At 36.5% G+C, this 20,576-nt stretch overlaps 1 protein-coding gene across 2 annotated transcripts in view; it reads right to left on the reverse strand.

Moving 5' to 3' along the window:
• Positions 1 to 246: 246 nt before the first annotated feature.
• slc30a5 (solute carrier family 30 member 5) overlaps positions 247 to 20,576 on the reverse strand; it is a 36,545-nt gene continuing 16,215 nt past the window's right edge. For both annotated transcript variants that reach the window (XM_088000604.1, XM_088000596.1), the window contains exons 5-16: positions 18,200 to 18,287; positions 14,370 to 14,457; positions 14,130 to 14,206; positions 12,100 to 12,270; positions 10,551 to 10,839; positions 9,182 to 9,390; positions 6,060 to 6,217; positions 5,723 to 5,852; positions 4,691 to 4,919; positions 3,038 to 3,264; positions 2,230 to 2,358; positions 247 to 1,459 (exon numbers count right to left, since the gene is read on the reverse strand). In XM_088000604.1, the coding sequence (XP_087856730.1) occupies positions 1,289 to 1,459; positions 2,230 to 2,358; positions 3,038 to 3,264; positions 4,691 to 4,919; positions 5,723 to 5,852; positions 6,060 to 6,217; positions 9,182 to 9,390; positions 10,551 to 10,839; positions 12,100 to 12,270; positions 14,130 to 14,206; positions 14,370 to 14,457; positions 18,200 to 18,287 (1,966 nt within the window). In that variant the 3' untranslated portion in view covers positions 247 to 1,288. The remainder of the gene's footprint in view (positions 1,460 to 2,229; positions 2,359 to 3,037; positions 3,265 to 4,690; positions 4,920 to 5,722; positions 5,853 to 6,059; positions 6,218 to 9,181; positions 9,391 to 10,550; positions 10,840 to 12,099; positions 12,271 to 14,129; positions 14,207 to 14,369; positions 14,458 to 18,199; positions 18,288 to 20,576) is intronic.

A 20,576-nucleotide genomic window follows, 5' to 3' on the forward strand; every position in this document is an offset into this window, starting at 1 on the left:
TTGGACTGTGGGAGGAAACCGGAGCACCTGGAGGAAACGTAAGCATACATGTGGAGAATGTGCAAACTCCACATAGACAGTTGCCCAAATATGGAATTGAACCCGGGTTCCAGCTGTTGTGCCCCCGTGTTACCTTTGGATCTCAAAACTGAATTGATAAGAGAAAGCTTGTTCAAATAAAACGCTCTTTTATATTTCTGAAACATATTTAAGAGAACCATTATCTGTAGAAATTGCAACACACAATTGTGTGGACAACAAATTTATTAACATTTACATCCCATTTTAAACTTCAAAAAAATTCTGAAAACCATCGATTTATAGAGAACCGTTTTCTACGGTGATCCTCATAGCTTGAATATTAAGGCGGCAGAGTTGTGAAGTAGGTGATCCAAATTAAATTCCAGTTTATACAAGGAGTGATTTGGACAGCTTTGGCTAAGTATCTTGGAATAGGACAGAGTGAAATGGGAAACTTATCACAAATGCTATCTCTTCCTCGATAACCAAAGTAGGTTTAGTAGCAAGACATGATTACCCCACCCAACCATCGCTGGCTTAGATTGAGGAAAATCAAAACAAAAGTTAAAACTTTATTTGCCCAGGCTGTGGAAACCTGCAGTTGATAAAGTATAGCACAGCTACAGAAGTCTGTAGGATAGTCAAAGGCTTTTACCTTTGCTTTACTAAACATCTTTATGTGAGAAAAGATGATTCAATATTTTCAACACATGAATTAACAGAGAGAAAAAATCCACAGGATTTTGGACATGAAATAGAGAAGCAAAATATAAAGGATAGACACAACTGGTATTACCAGTTAATTGTTGGTACATCATTAGTAATCTAATTCCACATAAAACAAACTGAGTTATAAAAGTAAGCACAAGTCTCATTCAAATGTTTGGAGTTTCTTTCTATTTTGACACCTCTACTTCGAAACAATGCAAACTTCACATGACCAAAATGTACATAAAGGGAATTATAAATCTAATACTTATTGCTAAAATGTAAACATGAGGACAATGTCTGTAGGCCCATTTAATATAAATTCAGAATATACTTTTTACACAATACATTTAATGCTGAAGTTGCTCTTTTTACTGCTTTCAGATCTTTGAATTTCTGTTTAACCAATTTACATTAGAAAGAAAAACAAATTATCAACAGAATGCATATAATTCTGCACAGTTTTTCTTAAAATAAATATACTTTATATAAAACCATCAGTACATTGAAGTGTTGTTGCTTTTCTGTAGCTTCCAGGAAGATGTATATCAGAGTTTGGTCACATAATATAAGTACCATCTTTTAAAAATTTTACAGCTTCCATTTGCTGTGTCATAGCAAGGATGTCTTGAAAACCTGTACTCAGACCGGACATATGTTGGAAGTAAGACTCCTTCTCCACCTGAATCGACAAGTTATTTACACCAACATCTTTTAAAGCAGCTGTCACCTGGTAATATTATAAATAAAAGAAGTGGTATAAACCATTAATGCATACTTTAATATTCTTTTCAAAGGTCTTGCTGTCCAATTTTTATTTACAGTAAGCACAAAAATAAAAGTAATTATATTTTATGGTAATTCTATTGCTGCATAAAACACCTGAGTGTGTGGTGGGGTGGACAGTTGAAAGGAAGGCTTGGGATGGAGAGGGCATTGTAGATGAGAGGAGGGAATATAGTGAAGGAAGAAAAATTTGCTTTTGGGGAGTGGTGATGGTGGGGGCAGGGGGTGGTACTTAGACAAAGGAGACTGAAGATGGGTGAGAGGAAAGAAGGGGAAGTAGAAGTAGTGAGTGATGTGAATGAGGGTGGAGTTGCATTTTTTGCGGATCTGTTAAAGTTCCAGTTCCAGGGAAGTTGGTCCATATTGAAGCTGGCGCAGTTGACTTGGTTCCAAAAGTATCTAGTTTTAGTTAATAATACTAGTCATGTTCTGGAAGTGGATTTTTGTTTGTTAATTATTTAATGGGATAAGTTCACCCTTGTATTGGGTACAGATGGTTCTTCTATAACACGATGATTACATTCTTGTGCAACCTCACATTGTCTTCCTATTCATTCCAGGTATTGATCCAATATGGCACATAAATTCTAGAGTAAGTTCCAAGTTATTGAATGAAACAGCAAATGCAAATAGTTAATACAAGCTTCATATTAAAAGTTTTCTTAAAAGGCATAAGATGAAATATACAGCATATAAAACTAAGCAACACTATACCTGCTGTACAATTCTCTGCTCCACAACATCTGGCATAACCTGCACATGCAGGGTTCCTGCTATTACATTAGCGGAGTGGCGCCAGAAATGAGGATCTCGATAAGATAGAACACCTTCAATTTTCTGGATCTGAAACAATTTACAGTATTCAGAAAAATAAACTTAGTTCTTTACAATGCAACAGGAGACTTCTAAATGCTAAAAACTTTTTTTGGAGAATATTACAGTAATCGATAAAGGAGGAAACAATTTGATCTTCAGTAGTATAATTTCAAACTGACCACATTTCCTCCTCTACTTCAAACTTTTATCTATCAGTATCTTCCTTAAAAATTGAACTGCTCTTTACCTCAATTATCCCTACTGTAAAACAACACTAACTTTCTAAACATTAAGCTGCCTTGTCTATGTCTTTTTGTAAAAATAGCATATTTTGTATTTTTTATAAACTCTCTACCTTTGCAACATCAGGAAATTCAACATCAACTACTTGCACTTATTTAGTGCTTTGATCTTAGAAAAACTCAAAAGCACTGCAGTGGTGTAATCTAAAATATTACGTTGAATTAAGGGAATATGTAATGCAAATCCATCTGTGAAAATATGAAACAGTAAGTGAGTGTGCTGGCTGCATTCTTTTAAATAAAATCTACATACGAGATTAAGACTGAGATTTGGAAATTTCGTTCAATATTACATGAAGTCATAACTTCAAGCAATGCTGAGTGTTACACTAGAAATTAGACTTTTTAATAGAAATAGAACATATTTTTTGTAGTTGGATGTTGAGAAGTAAACAGATTCTGACCTTATTCAGGGCACTAATGAGTTGCTTCTCAAGTTCTGGTGGGGTCCGTAGCAGCAATAATTGACAAGCATCTTTCATAAGTGGAATAACACTTAGAAATATTAGTACAGCAATGAAGAGAGAGCAAATAGGATCAGCAATTAGCCATCCAAATTGACGAATTAGAAGAGATGAGATGATCACTCCAACACTGCCAAGCGTATCTGCCAGCACGTGCAGAAATACTCCTGCAACAAAACACGTAGTTTTACAAAGGAAAGCCAGCAATGTAAAATAACACAAGTCTAGTTTGACAGTTCACTCTCTAGAAAATAGGTCACAAAATATTTGCTTTTCTCTCTCTGTAACATTTATTTTGTTATTCAACTGCTTTCGACTGTTTGATTCTAATTGTCCCTTTGTTGTGACTGACAGACTAACATATGTATGTCCCCCATAAATTAAATCTCTCCTTTTCACCCTTCCAAGTTTATATTTATGCCTTTTTGATTATAGACTGTTAGATACATTGAAGTTGAAAATATACAGGGTTAAACAAAAGCCTTGCATCTTTCTGGATTTTTGGATGCCTTAAAGCAGCTTCACAGTCAAAGACCCCCATCTGAATTGTGGTTGATTGCAAATTGCAAAGTCCCAGAAGCAGTAACATGAAAAAGACCAAATAGTCTGTTTGAATGAAGTACGAAGAATAATAAATATTGGCTAAAACACCAGAGAGAACTCCCCTGCACTTCTTTAAAATAGTATGATAGAATAATTTATGGTCACCAGAGTGGGCAGACAAGACCTTGGATTTAAACTTGTGTTGAAAAGCGGAGTGCCAGATTTTGCCCTAAAATCTCTGGTGTCCGATTTGAATTCACAATTTTGAGTTCGCGATTAACTTGCCACCAGTTCACAGACATCATTAGCTGTACTGAAATAATGGCAGTCAACATGGTAAAAGAAAATCCACTTGTTTCCCAAATGTTAGTGGATTAAACAAGTCACTTCAATTACACTTAAGTACATATGAAGCAGCAAATGCTGTGTAGGCTAAAAAACCTTAAAGAAGTGATACATATCCCACTTTTACAGTCTGGTAGTTTCTGTATTTTCTTAGAGTCAATCTTGGTCTAAAAGGGATTTATATTTCTATATTTGACTCTTTTCCAAAGGGAGTGTAGTGGCAACTCCTCCTTCCGTTGCTCCTAATGCCCTATAATGACCTTAGAGTCAGATTAATGATCCATAAACACAACTGGATCGCCATTATAGAAAAAAAACTCAAAACTGATATTCTAATGGACATGCAGTGGCAGAAATGCAATGTCTTATGTGCACTGCAGTGAGAGAAGTTGAAAAGATTTCACATTCTATTTAAAGCACACCAAAAAAAGTATCACAGACAACTTGTTGCTCATTTAACATGAAATACTTGGTAATACACTTTTCAGAATATAATTTTACAAGTGGGATTGTGGCTAGGTGGCTCTTTGAGAAAATACACTAGTTATGCTGCAGAAATCTGTGATTCATGAATACCGTCTAAACTTTATAGATATAAGCTACTTCCTTCAAGTGCATTTTAATAATCATTTAAAAATGCTTGCATCTAAATTAGTTTTACTTTCTGATGAATTTAACTGCACTACAACTGTATGCATGCTTTACCTCTCATATTAGCATTCATTCCACCACCTGAAGATCCATGGGAGTGACCATGGTTGTGGCTGTGGCTATGTCCTCCTCCATGGCCATGGTCGCTATGAGAATGTCCATGTCCATGACTGTGGCTATGCTCATGTGAAGGACAACTGCTTCGTGAACCACCATGGGAATGAGCGTGGCTAAAGGCACAGATACCAATCAGGTTCACTATCAGTCCCCCAATGGAAACAGGCTGTTCAAGAATAAGGAAAATATAATGGAATAAATACATCCTTTGCAATATTGTTTCAGTTTACAATTAAAACATCAATTTCTGGGTTATATACTTTACACAAAATTATTATATTCCTACACAGTATTCGTTGTCTCTCGTTCTCCTTTTTTAAAATCTCGTCTCCCTCCTATCAGAAAGATGTTGTGAAATTTGAAAGGGTTCAGAAAAGATTTACAAGGATGTTGCCAGGGTTGGAGGGTTTGAGCTATAGGGAGAGGCTGAATAGGCTGGGGCTGTTTTCCCTGGAGCATTGGAGGCTGTGAGGTGACCTCAGAGGTTTATGAGATCATGGTGGGGCATGGATAGGATAAATAGACAAGGTCTTTTTCCCAGGGTGGGGAGTCTAGAACTAGAGGGCATAGATTTATGATGAGGGGAAAACTTTAAATGGGACCTAAAGGGCAACGTTTTCATGCAGAGGGTGTATGGACTGAGCTAGCAGAGGAAATGGTGGAGGCTGGTATAATTACAACATTTAAAAGGCATCTGGATGGGTATATGAGTAGGAAAGGTTTAGAGAGGTATGGGCCAAATGCTTGTAAATGGGACTAGATTTATTTAAGATATTTCGTTGGCATGGATGAGTTGGACTGGAGGGTCTGTTTCCATGCTGGATATCTATGCAACTCAATTGTGCACAATTAAATAATATTGTAATTAAAGTTAAACATTATTTTTATTGATAAAGTAAAATTACAAAATTAATGCACTAAAACATTGCCAAATACACACACGTGCTGATAACACTAAGAAGCACTCACTGTTAACATTTCTGTATCAATGTCTGGAGGATCAAAAACTCTCGCCACAGATTCAATAAAAACAAAAAATGCTATAACCATTAGAAAAAGTCCATTAATAAATCCAGACAGAATTTCAAGACGTCCATATCTGCAGAGGGGAAGGGAAAGAATTATAATTCAATTTATTTGAGAAATTACCATCAAGATCAATAACTACAACACCAGAATCAAATACAATATTTCTCAAAGGTGTATATTTATTCACTATCCTTTCTCTTAATTCTAAACTTTTCTAAATTTGATCATATTTGTAAATTGAAGGGAAAGAAAAAAAATTAATGTTAGGAAAACTAACCCATAAGAGTAAATTCGAGTTGCCTTCCATCTGGTCATTAGGGCTGCAAAGAGGCCCAAGACTAGTGCTGAGCAGTCAAACAGCATGTGGAAACCATCAGAGATAAGGCCAAGACTGTTTGTCCACACGCCATAGAACAATTCCACAAATGTAAAGGCCTAAAACAAAAAAAGAAAATGACTGCTCAATGTGTCAATCTGTTGTTTAGATCCAGCTTAATAGTGAAGAGCATTGCTCATTATATGCATTGCAGTTATTATTTTCTCACAAATGAATGATCTAACTTCTTAAAAATATGGAGTAACTGTAAGACTAAATGATACAAATGGGCAAATATGTCACAAAATGTGTCTGTTTATATCCAGGTACAACTGTCAGGCCTTCCTTTCACATCACAAAATGCTGACTTTTTTAACATCGTTTCCATTAGGCAATCTTCTTTTAGCCCTGAGTAAGCTCTTGTGCTGAAACCGTCAGAGGTTTCTTTGTCACCTACATGTTCAATTATTGTAGTACCAGGAGAAAGTGAGGACTGCAGATGCTGGAGACCAGAGTTGAAAAGTGTGGTGCTAGAAAAGCACAGCAGGCCAGGCAGCATCCAAGGAGCAGGAGAATCGACGTTTCGGGCATAAGCCCTTCTTCTGAAGAAGGGCTTATGCCCGAAACGTCGAATCGCCTGCTCCTCGGATGCTGCCTGGCCTGCTGCGCTATTGTAGTACCATCCTTGTAAAATGTCTACTTGCAGTGTTCTCAGCCAAACTAAGTTCCACTTATCCATTATCCCCTGTCCTTGTTGAACTTTAATGGTCCCTAAACATCTAAAATTTAAAAGGACCATTTTTATGTTTAACTTGCTGAACAATCTCTTCGCAAGTCTTCAATCTTCTTCAATCATACTTCACACTGGGTCACATTTTTCAAATTTTCCTACTGTCCCTTTCATTTCTGGTTTAAGATGACTGTTCCTTTGGTAGCTTAGGATCCATGTTTTGGAATCACCTCCACAAGATACTTTGCTTTCACTCACCCTCTCCTTGATCAATTCTTGTTTAAACTTCAATCTTTGACCAAGTTAAGGTTCACTTCTAATCTCTACGTTTATTTTGCTTTTTCTTTGTAGTACCATGGCTTTTTGAAAAAAGTTAAAGGGAATAAATAAATGTCAAGTTACTGCTGTTGAGTTTGTTCACTTTTCCAAATAAATTATAAGATCTCAAAAGGGTTATCTCAATAAGAGATTGCCTGGAGATCAGTTGAATAACATAAAAAGGCAATATTGAGGAGCCTAGATGGAAAAGTAAACTTTTGCATTACTTCTTTAACTTTTTGTTGTCTGTAATCTAACATTTTAAAATTTGTTCCTGGGATATGGACTGTGCTGTGAGGACATTTATTTGTGAACCTTAGTTACCCTAAATAATTAAGAGTTGACGACGAATACTCAGATAGACAGAATATAATATTAATTTTTTGGCAGAATTTTAATTTGTATGTCTCACTAGTCGCGTATTATACATCGTACAGCATTTCACTCTCAATAATTGATATCAAATCTGCATTTCAAGAGGAGGAAGAAAAAATTAAAAGCAGTACATTTTTCTTCATAAGAGAAGTGATCAATCAAAAGAACTACAACGTCATGAAAATCAGGAATTATTTATGAACCTGCTAAGTTAAACACTGAAAAAAAATTTAGGATCTTTTCATGGATAAACTCATGTGAGCTGAATAACTTCTGCATCTAGAATCCTCTGTTGTCCAGACTGCTGCAGAGATTCTTGGATGCTGCAGCAACTGCACTCACTGAGGCAAGTGGACAATATTTTATTACACTTGCGACTTTTTAAAAACTATTCAATCATGGATGGATAGGATGATGTGGTGATGCCGGTGTTGGACAGGATCAAAAATCATACAACACTGAGTTATAGTCCAATGGTTTTATTTGAAAACACTTGCTTTAGGAACGGTGTTCTTTCATCAGGTGCTAGTGACAGAGGAAGACCTTAGATGCAGAATTATAAGGAAAAGATCAAAGGATTGCACAATTCATGTGAATGAATTGACCAACAATGTTCATTTTGTTTGTATGAATTGTATGACCTTTTAACCTGTTCCTCATAAATTCTGTGTCTAAGATCTTCCTCTCTCACTAGCACTGGATGAAGGAGCAGTGCTGTGAAAGCCAATGTTTTCAAGTAAACCCATTGCAATATAACCTTCATGTATGTGGGCATCACTGGATTATTCAGTTTTTAATTCCCATCCACAACAGCCTTGAAGAGAGTGATGATGATTGCCTCCTTGAACCACTAATTTTCAGGTTATACATAAATCCATGTTGTTAATGAGTGTTCCAATATTTTAACACACTCACTGTGAAAAAATTGGGATATAGTTCTGAGTCAGGATAATGTGTAACTTGGAGGAAAACTTTCAGTAGGTAGTGTTTGTATGCATCGCTGCGCGGGTCTTTCTCGGTAGTAGAGGTCAGGGGTTTGGAAGATGTAGTCAAAGGAGCAAAGTTGAATTTCTGCTGCCTTTTGGACAGACACTGGGAAGAGAGATGTGATGAGTTACCCGCCAGAGAATTCCCAGCCTCTGGGCCGCCCTTCTAACCATTATTTAATAGGTGTCCAGTTCAATTTCTAGTCAATAGTAACCCAGATTTTGGTATGGGGTGATGGTAATGCCATTGAATATTAAAGGCAGATAGCTAGGTTGTTGCTTGTGGATGATCATCAACTTGTGTGTTACTTGAAACTTATCAGCTCAAGCATGAATATTGCACTTGCCTTGCTGCAAATAGAAGTGAACTGTTTCTTTACCTAAGGAGATGCAGATTGCACTGATCACTGCAATCATCAGTGAATATCCTCCTTCTGACTTTATGAGGGAAGAAAATGAAGATGGTTTGTTTAGAACCCTGAAGAACTCCTTCAGTATTATCCTGGGCTCAGATGATTTTATTTAGCCTCTAACAGCCATACCCTTCTTGTGTTGGGTAACTCATGCAAGATTGTTTTAGTTTCTTCACCAAACTCCATAATACCATCCCTTTGTTCATAAAATGTAGAATGTTCTTTTATTTCGGGTATGAATCACAATCATGAAATACTCACTAGATTAAGGCAAAGAAAGTAGAAGATCTGTCTGGAGTCATACTCTTCAAGGATTTGTTTCAAAGATTCTTTGATAAACCTGGGCAGTGACTGGGAAGTATGTTGTAAGGCATCACCCATAAAGTTATACAATGGGGTACCTTCAGGTGAGTAACCAACTAGAGTACCCTTTTGCCCTTTTTTGGAAGGTGAGGATAAGATGCTCGCAGCTAGAGAGATGGATAAACATAAGTGAATTAAACTAAGCTTTTTTTATATTCAACCTTTATAAAAAACTCTACATTTTAGCCTTTTTTCCCCAAGTCTCTAACACTTAGAAAGTTTGTATTCCTTTAAGTAACACTGTATACCAAAAAAGTTTAAAACAAAGCTCTTCAAATACAACTACTTTAGTGACTAGTCACATCTTAAACAACCAATGACAAAAAAAAAAAATTTGTGGTGGTGGTATTGGTCTAGGGAAGAATATTGCTCAAGAATTCGGCACCTGACTACCTGATATACTTGATTTCAGGTGCTGATGCATGCTGCGCAAAGTACAACAGAAAGCATTTCCTGAATTGACTTTGCACGAAAGAACTTTTCCCTTTAAGAGAAACCTTTTGTAGTTACAAAAGTGGTTGCACTGAAAGGAAAAGTGAACAGATCATATCAATTAATTACAAAGCTAAAGCTTTTGTGCAAATATTTCTCAAATTTGTCCTATCCCTTTGTAATTTTAAAAATAATGCAGAAATCACTTACAAATTGGAACGATTAAAGGGGATCTAAAAACATTGTTCAGTATTGGATAAACAATAAATGATTTTCCACTTGTTGCAATTCTAAGGTGATGATTGGAAGCTAAAGGAACAGGTTACAGGAAATAACTAGAAGGAGTTAGACAATTCAGCCCCTTGAGCCTGCTCCACCTTTCAATATGATTATGGCTGATCTCGTCTTGGCCTTAAGCTGACTTGCCTGTCCACTCCTCATAACCCTTTAACAGGTACTATTAATTAAAAATGCTTCAGCATCCACAACCATTCTGGAGCAGTGAATACCACAGACTCATAACCCTTTCAGAGTAATTTCTCCTCATCTCTGCTTCAAATCATCTACCCCTTATCATAAAACTACAGCTTCTGGTTCTAAATTTCCCCAAAAAGGAAACATCCTCTCTCTACGTTAAATGTTTTTATCCTCAAGCTCAGAGCTTTATAATTCATAGCTGCTGAGGCATCATTCAAAAGAGAATTGACTAAGTGCTGAGAAAGAAATAACAAAAGAACATAAAAAGGAAATGAACTAAGAATGAATACATAAAAGCTGGCAATGGCACTAACAAAATAAGCTTTGTGTTCTAGTGACTTAAAACAAGAACACTCACCCAGTATGAAGAAAATGGCACTAACCACGACTCCACCTGACAATACATGTTCAGTGCTGTGCTGCAGGGTTTGCTTGTTGATTACACGTAGCTGATCAGTTATTGGATGCGTCCAGAAATTAGCAAGAAGTAAAGCTCCAAAAAAGACAAGAACTGAACCATACTGTGCACACTTTGGAGCTTCCAATTTTGCAGAACATATAGATTCTACATAGAAGTCCAATATTAGCACACAGAAGATGATGGTCCCAAATGGCATAATAAGGGAAGACCAGGATTCTATTTTACTCTATAACACAAAAGACAAAACATTGAAGAAAAACATTAATTTAAGTTACTATAATAGGGCAATCTAATAATTGTAATTCATCGTAGATTTCAATGGCATGACGCTTTATAAAACTCAGAAGATAGATTGTACCAGTAGTGATGATATATCAGTTTAACTGATTACCAGATTAGGACAAATGTAAGAACAATACTAAAATTATTTAAACTCCTGAACATTTACATCCAGTGAACAAACAACATTCATTAATATTAATTTCTCAATAGAATTAACAGGGATAAAATGTTACTCACTGCAACTCTAAATCAGATTTCTAATGTAGCATTTTTTTTCAGTTGCAATTATCATAAAGCAGAGGAACATACAGGGCATAAATTGATCATGCAGTTCATCTGGCCAGTCTTAAGTACGGACACAAGTCAACTGCTCACTCCTAGAAATACTTATTCCACAAACGTGTCTACTGTCTCTTGGAAAGTCTATTCTACTTAATAACATGGTTATGTGCTTGATTTAATGTTGAAAAACATGCCTTGAGGCAGAAAGAGCTAAATCACTTGATGAAATGGTTTTAAACATGGAACTAGGTAGAAAAGCAGTGAGATTTATGAAGGGAATTCCAGAAGGTAGAGCCAGAAGTCAATAACTCTTCCCCAAACAAATGGGCAGAAGGATTATTCAAAAGCAGCCAGAGTCAGGGAGCCCATTTGATCACTATGTTTGATTACCAAGAAAACCAATATAGAAATTCATAAATAGAATGAGGATTCTAAATCTGATTTGTTGGGGTTGAGAACAGAGTTTAAATTAATAAGAAGGGTGATGACCAAGTTTATGGTGAAATAAGCAGAGTTTTGGATACCGTACTTTAATGGAGAAATATATTGGAAGGTTAAGAAGAGCATACCAGGCTATAGGTGAAGTTGTGTAGAGTAGCTTTGGCAACAGTGCAGAGGCAGGAATTAATGCAGATGATGTCAAGAAGAATGAAGTAAGTGGTAATGGTAATTTCATAGAAAATGAGTTTAAAACGCAGTCTGGAGTTGCACAGGTTGCTCTTTGAACAGCTTGCCCAGCATGTTCAAAACCAAGGGAAGGGATGGAGTCAGTGATAATGCAGGTGAGGTTTTGATGCAGAATAAAAATGACATGATTTATTTATTTTAAACCAAGGAGCATAATTTGTTAATAATGAACAAACTTGCTTACCCAACATTTTGATAATTGCAACCACTGTGATAAATATACTATATGTATTACCTCTGTCGTTGCAGTCAATATGACTACCCATGGAAACAATAACACCGCTGAAGTTAGGGTAGATAATGTATGCAGGCGTTTGGCTCCACCGACATCCACAGACAGCTTTCTAGAGGCTGTATGAAAACCAACTTTGAAACACAGTGACATCACCAGTAATAAAACCCCACCCTAAAAGAGACAAATTACAATTCTGAGATGGTTAGCTTCAATCAACATCACCATTTTAAAAAAATGTATGCTGCAAATTAAAATTCCACTAACTGAATATGGGTCAGTTTTTATATTTCCTCGGCCCCAGTCTTTAAAAGTTGTTGTTTTGTTTAGAGTAGTACCTTATACTTCAGTCTCTGGCTGAGACAGTGAAGTCGTAAGGTAGTCAGCTCTGAAATTCATCAAAGTGCTCTTCTCCCAGGGCGAGTAAATTATAATTGTGTGGATAGCCATTTTGAGTTCATTCTGTACTCCCCTTGGATGAAATATTCGAGATAGACAGTTCTTTATGTGGGAAATCAAAAGCATGAATATGTACGTGTCAATTTCATAAACTGATTACAAAACTATTGGGCTCCCAATGTTGCCAGCCCAATCAGAAGGCTGAATTTCTTATTAGCCCCATTTTTGGACATGGATGCAGCTGAGATAAGGAAGAGATCTCCAAGGCATCTCAGGTATAAACACAACCATGTTGGAAGGGGAAGGTGTGTATCATTCATTTAAGAGATGGAAACCTCTTTAGTTAGGTTTGAGGACTGAGTGGCCAGTCTTCAATTGTTGATCCCTGAAACAGATGTAGAACCTCCCTCTCCAGTGCCTCCTGGATTGTTGCAAGGAAGCCACCCGCATTAAGCTGGCAGAGTTTGCACATGACAAGTCGTCATTTTAAGTTTAAAATCACTCCTAGTTAATGCCTGAAACTGACGGGCACTCTCTCCAGAGGACTGGCAGTAAAAATATCCACCAGAAGTTAATTGCTCATTGGGAATCCCCATTGCTCGCTTAGTTGGTTTTGAATTTCCACAGTGGGATCTTTAAACCATTTCTGGACTAGTTAAGGCCTGTGCTGTTGCTCAAAATCAGTTTGCGCATCAAGACCATCTTGTGGTGTAGGCTAAACAATGACTCACATGGTTGATGACTGTATGTAAACTACACTTGACAAGGGAATTGCGTGGTGCTGTGCAGACACTAAGTAAAATATGATGGAAATGGTAAACAATGATTTATGTATTCTTTAAACAGCAAGTTTTAGCAAACAGGTTTGGAAAAAGTATATGATTTTGGAATGCTGAGTGCGACTTCGTTTGACAATTTTTAAATACAGTTTAAAATATGGATGTAGGTTTACTTGCTGAGTTTGAAGGTTCATTTCCAGATGTTTCGTCACCCTACTAGGTAACCACTTCAGTGGGCCTCAGGCGAAGCACTGCTGAACATTCCTGCTTTCTATTTATATGTTTGGGTTTTTTTGGGATGGTGATGTCATTTCCTGTGGTGATGTTATTTCCTATGGTGAAGTCACTTCCTGTTCCTTTTCTCAGGGAGTGGTAGATGGTGTTTGTTGATAGAGTTCCGGTTGGAATGCCATGCTTCTAGGAATTCTCGTGTGTGTCTTTGTTTGGCTTGTTCTAGGATGGATGTGTTGTCCCAGTCGAAGTGGTGTCCATCCTCATCCATATGTCAGGATACTAGTGAGAAAGGGTCATGTCTTTTTGTGGCTAGTTGGTGTTCATGTATCCAGGTGGCTAGTTTTCTGCCTGTTTGTCCAATGTAGTGTTTGTTACAGTCCTTTCACGGTATTTTGTAAACGATCTTAGTTTTGATTGCTTCCAGACAAAACGTCTGGAAATGAACCTTCAAACTCAGCAAGCAAATCTACATCCAAAACCTCAAACTGAGCTACAAATCTTCTCAAAACTTACTAAAATTAAAATATATAAATGCTAATTGCTTAAAATGGTTTAGAATATTAGGGTGACACCCAATCAATATTGCTAGCCAATGTCACCCTTGCTATTATAAAGAATTACCTTGTGGTCTGCTACTCCAAGTAGAGAGATGACTGTGTATAGTGCATGTGTTAAAGCACTGTCATGATGGCCCTCAGCTACAAGGTAGAATTTAGTTATGGAAATAAGCATAGTATGCATATAAAATACTGATTAAATAAATCAGTCAGATTTCATTATCCAACAGCAGGATATTGTCCAAATAAAAAAGAGAAACTCACACATACATCTTACGCAATGTATTCTTAACAGAAAGGATACGGTGTTCAGCCATTTTCGCCATCAGATCATCGTTGTCAAACAACAATAAACATATGACAGCGATAATGAAGAAAGCTGCTCCTCTTGTCTACGGATGGATAAAAATACATATTTTGATTAATAAAATGTAACTTGACCCCATAGAATGGTTTAAACCAAGAGCTACAACCTTTCTGGCTGGAGGCCACCACTTATACATGCAAAGGGATCCCTTGCCCTACAGATTTGAAAAAGTCTTCGAAAAGCTGCATTAAGAAAGAAAGTGCTAAAATGGAGAAAATAGTAATGTTTATATTTGCTGGTAAACTGATAATATTGATAAATGCAGGAAATTCATCAAATAGTGCAATCTCAGGTTCTTTCAAAGGCTTCAAGGCCAAGAGCCCTAAATTACTGGGATGGCAGATGCTTGAAACTCTCTTCCACAAATAGCAGTGGATACTAAATCTAAATTGTTAATTTTAAATCTGAGATTGATGGACTTTTGTTAAGCAGAGGTATAAAAGATATGAGCCAAAGGCAAGTATATGCAGTGAGGCCATAGATTAACCAGAATCTCATTGAATGGAACAGGTCTGAGGAGTTGAAAGCCTACTCCTGTTCCTAAGATAATGCTCATGGAACTCAAGTTAGTTTGTGCTGCCATCGGTTGAGGAATAGGATAGCTCCTGGAAGGACAGAACATGAAATTCTTCAAGAGGAAGACAGTTTTGAAGGACTTTATGACTCAGGTTGATAGCCTACATATTAAGTGAATTGCAAAGACAATTCACAAAGTCTGATGTTTAATGGTGGTGGCCAAGTGGTATTATTCCAGAGACTTAGATAATGTCCTGGGGACCTGGGTTCGAATCTCACTATGGCACATGGAAATCTGGAATAGTCTAATTCCGACCATGAATCCATTGTTGAGTGTTAGGGGAAAAACTTTTGTGGTTCAGTGTGCTTTAGGGAAGGAAACTGTTCTTCTTACCTGGTCTGGCCTACATGTGATTCCAGATCACAGCAATGTGGTTGACTCTTAAAACTGCCCTCTGAGCAATTCAGGATGAGCAATAAATGCTGGCTTAGCCAGTGATGCCATCATCCCATCAAGAAAAATTATATTTTATAACTGACTGCAAATTGCTCATTAACTTACACTTAATTTATATCGATTTTTGGTGATAACAGTATATAGATAGATAGAAAAGATGTTTTGCGTGACTCTTCGTAAAGTTAAAGAAACTATTTTAAACAATGGAATCTTGCAGCAACTTTCTTTTACTAAACAAAAGAGATTCAGATTTTTCAAAAAACAAGTTACTGCTCTTTACACATAATGCAATAATAACCCAAGGTATCATGCTGCGTAAATAATACACAATATTTATAAATACAACTTGTTAACCCTGCAAGTGATGATTCTCAGTTTACAATTGGCTTCATTAAATATCCTCTTCATACCACAATAGCCAAATGCAGTGGGAAAAAATGAAACACACAAGCATTACACAAATACATGACACAGCAAAGGCAACAATGTTTAGGAAATGCATTACTCAATCTTTGGTCACACTACAGAAGCCCTCTGATTGTATTAAATGTGGTTATAAATAAAATTGTTCAAGCTGAATAAAAAGACTAATTAAAATACATTAAATTAGTTATAATATCACAATCAATTTAAGGTCTCCTAGAGGAAACCCATCCAGACACAAGGAGAATGTGCAAACTCCACACAGTTGCCAGAGGCTGGAACCGAACCCAGCTCTCTTATATTATGAGGCAGCAGTACTAACCACTGAGCCACTGTGTCTGACGTGGCTTAGGATGGAAACAAAATTGAGGAACACAACAACTTTCTTGTCTTTCTTAAAATAAAAAGTAAAATTTTCAATGGACACCAGATTTTATTAGTCTCTAGATATTCATGAAACATTTTTCTTGTGTTGATGTGATTGTGCTTCAGAGATACTGTAATGTGTATTTGAAAACGTTAAATGTTTCTTCAAATAATATTATTTGGGTCTTCCGTAACCTTTGATAGTAGTACTGTTTCAGTTTGTTCATAATGTATGCAGGGTACTGGATTAGGGCTTGCCCTAATGTCCTCATGCACATAACTTTGTAAAAGACCAGGATATTATTTCCATTGTTGCCACTTTGCATGGCACTGTTTGTAACATAATCAGATTCCAAATACAGTAATCTCCCACTTATTTGGCACATGGGAAATAGGAGATGCCTGTTCCTGAATCTGCTGACTGCATGAGATATACTCATGGCAACTGGAAGAATGCAAGTTGATTTGTCACAACCACAAGATGAACGTGTGTTTTAGAATCCAGTGGTGCAAACCAAAAGTTTCCATTTGAATGTGGGAATTCTCACTGTGAGTACATAAGAGAAACTTCAGGTCAGTCTTGAACTAACTTTAATAAAACAGTGGATCCATTATTCCCTTCCAATTACTTATACTGTCATGTCCCCATCATCTAGGTCTTAAGCATCTGGAATTCCTCTTTTGAATCTTTAATGCCAGTGCATGATAATTCTGAATGTTTGGGATCCAGGTGACAGGGACTTTAGTCAACTTTGTGTTTCTACATTGATGATAATCCACTGGAATAAAGCAGTCAGCCACTGTTCATTTAACAGTCAACATTACAGGGGTTAGTGCTTTTTTTTTGAAAACATGGAACACTATGTCCAGCTCTATAGGAAGAATATTATTAAGCTGGAGAGGGGTCAGAAGAGATTTACCAGGACGTTGCGGGTATGGAAGGTTTGAGTTATAAAGAAAGGCTGGATTCCCGAGAAAGTGGTGGATGTGGGTACAGTTACAACATTTAAAAGGACATTTGGGTAGATACAGGAATAGGAAACGATTGGAGGAATATGGCCCAGGAGCAGACAGGTGGGACTAGTTTAGTTTGGGATTATGTTTGGCACGGACTAGTTGGACCAAAAGGTCTGTTTCCATGCTCTATGACTCTATATGTATCTATATATGTATTATAGCACAATAAACAAGATCATCTACATGTAAATTATCTAATTCTCAAGATGCAAATACTAAACTTGTCCAACATATTAAATGCTAATTTTAGCAGTCAATGAGATTTCAAAGACATAATAATTTGGCTCTCAAAATTTCATTTTAGTTATTATTCAACGTTTAATCTGAATGCTACATAGACATGAGTGATGTCATTCCTCAAATTCATCAAAATTACATAAAGGTACTTTAATTAAACAAATCAATTAAAAAATTTTACATCAATGCACTGTGCAAATTCATTCTTACTAATGGCAGATATTGATTAAATTTGCATTTATTTTTCTCAGATCTAAATTTAGGTTGTGATCACATCACCATGAAGTAAATTAAGTAAATGTTTATATGTTCTGATTAGCACACCATTCAGGAAACAGGTTTTATTATGTTCATCGCTAGAATTTTAGAATTCTAAATGGTAGCTATAATTAAGCAATATTTCTTTTGTGGCCTTTTTTAGACCTATAAGCATTTGCTCCTAGGAGCAAATTTATCACTTTATTGTTTTAAATTTAATCTAATAAATTCAGATTTGTAAGTATTCAGCACATAGTTTCACAAATACATTTCTTTAGTTAGAAATTCTTTTTGCAGAAACAAACAAGCCAAAATAATTACCAAATCTGTCCACAAAAATCACAGTTGTAAAAATGTTTTCAGTTAGATCATCTATTTAACCAGTTCCAGAATATAATCCCTAAATATAGAAGGGCAACATTTCCAAGAACAATGTTCTTTGTATTTTCACAGTAAGAAAAAGTGTATGGAATGCATTCGAGATGGACTGTACCTTTGCTGGGCCTCCATCAGAGCTGGTAAACAAAACACCAAGCAGAGAAATGACAACAATGTCACTATGCTCGAAGAGAAGTACTGTTCTGTCAAGAGAAAATGTAAGGGCACACATTTTTAGTATTCAAAGTCTTTAATTAAGATGATCAGAACAGAGAAGTACCATATCACACTAAAAATGCCACACCAAAATACAGTAGAACCGACTCACATTCATATATTATTCAAAAAAAGTATGGATTGAATTGGATGATCATTGAAAAGCAGCAAATGAATGCAAGGACACTTCCTCACAGGAAGGAAACATAGATAAAAGGGGGAGTAGGTAATTAAGCCCATCAATTCTGTCATTCAATATCATACTGGCTGATCCTCTGACTCAATGTCTCCTCAAGGCCTCTGTCTCGCTCTCTCCCTTTACCTCTTGACACCTTTAGCTTTTAGAAATCTATTTTGTGTTAAAAGACAGGCAACATAAAAACAACATTTGCCTATTTCGTTATATTTTGCTAAACAAGGCACTTGCAGAAGCCTGCAAGCAAGTTGGAACAGCTGTACAGCATGAGCAGGCAAATTTTAGGCTGTGGAAGCTCTGATTGTGCCAATGTTATGCCAAGAAAAATGCACTCTAAAGGAGCAAAACAGGCCTAAAATGTAAAACAAAATTCTCTTTCACTAATTATTTTTAAAATGCACTAACCACCTCATGATCTTACCATCTGGTGCATCTAAATGAGTTTCCCAATCTCATGTGTACAACAGTCCTACCATTTTGAATATTATGTCTAATGCTGCTGTGCTCAGAATCTCAGGATAATTGTCAGCTAAGAGACAAATACTTATACCACACAGAGTTCAAGCTAGAATTCAAGTTTCAGATGTACTTCACTGAAAAGCATAGCCGTAATTTGCCCTGCTCACTTTCATTTGTATCACAATTCCAAAACAAGAGTGTTCCCGGAAAACTTTAAAGTGAAGAGGAGGAGCGTAACCCAAACAGGTAGAATTAGACCTGTTACTACATTTACCAGGCAGAGATCATCTGCAGAATGAGAGTTTGGCCACTATGTAGTAGCATATGTGATGGAGCCTGGAGAATAGCACACATTCGCAATTGTTTACTGCAGTTTTGGCTTTTCAACTGAGTACACTGGAATTTCAATGCATCAGTTTAATGTTCACTCAAGTTTTAACCCTTTTTGAAAAATCAAGTCAATGCGAAAGTAGTTTTGTTTGTGCATTCTTTTCATTCCTCTCTGAAGGTGCTAACTCTGGCATAAGGTGAATACAGGAAATCATTAACTTTTTTTAAAAATGTGACCGTTCTTCATATGCAATTCTGCACAGACTGCACTAGCAAGCTATTTGCTACTGTAGCTAGCCCCGACCTATCCCAAACCGATGCACATTTTTGAGAAAATGGAACAAGTCTTGTCTCGACTCTACCCCAAGATTGCTGAGGACAGCAGTAAAGCAATAGCAGCCACTGCCTTGGTTTTCATGTATTAACAGCATAGACAAAAGTTTAAGCCAGATCTGCATTGGCAAAGTAAAACATTGAAGAATGCCTTTTTCCACTAAAATATCGTTGCAGGCCATTAAAAAATGATGTGTCCTGTCAATTGTTTTCATTATAACAGGTGAATGTGGAGAAGAGGTTTTTCATAAGTGATTTATTAGCATAATATTGCAAGAGTGCTGATCGCAAAAGGATGTATTAACATAGCAGAAAAAGGCAGACATAACAGAACATTTCTAACATCAAAGTACCACCTTCAAGGAAAAGAAATGATAGAAATACAGAATGACCTTAATGCTTCCTCGAGTTAGTCAATTTCCCAAATATCTGCAATGTGGTACAAAAAGCTTTAGTTTTGTCTAGTTTCACCTACATGTGGAGCAAGTTATTTACCTGCTGCGATACAACATATCTGGCTACTGAGCCAGTAATGTAGCTCCTTATTGTGAATTTCCACAAGTGAGACACTGGATTTTGATACCATTGTAGAATGCTGAACAACTGCATTGTTAATATTAAGGGATGGGGAACAAATGCTGGCCCAGCAAGGGACACAATACAGAAACAGATAAAAACAATGAAGCCAAAATGACATGAACAGGGGCGTAGCTTTGGTTCAATTTTGTTATGATGGTATAATCGTTAGAATAAAGGTTTTATGTTTATTTGTACTAACATTTATCTTTCGACCCAATTTTGTCATTTTCACGCCCTCTACAATTATCTTAAATTGTATTACACCCTACTTGCACCTTTCATCTGTTTTGGTTCATTCGCCATTACTACATTCAATTGTAAATCTTCCCTTCTTGAACTTCTTACACAGTTTGTTACAAGGGACACTGTACACATTGTA

Source organism: Chiloscyllium plagiosum, unplaced genomic scaffold (assembly GCF_037043375.1).
Source record: "Chiloscyllium plagiosum isolate Xiang-an unplaced genomic scaffold, Cpla_swu_hap1 HiC_scaffold_2, whole genome shotgun sequence".
In the NCBI taxonomy this organism is placed as follows: Eukaryota; Metazoa; Chordata; class Chondrichthyes; order Orectolobiformes; family Hemiscylliidae; genus Chiloscyllium; species Chiloscyllium plagiosum.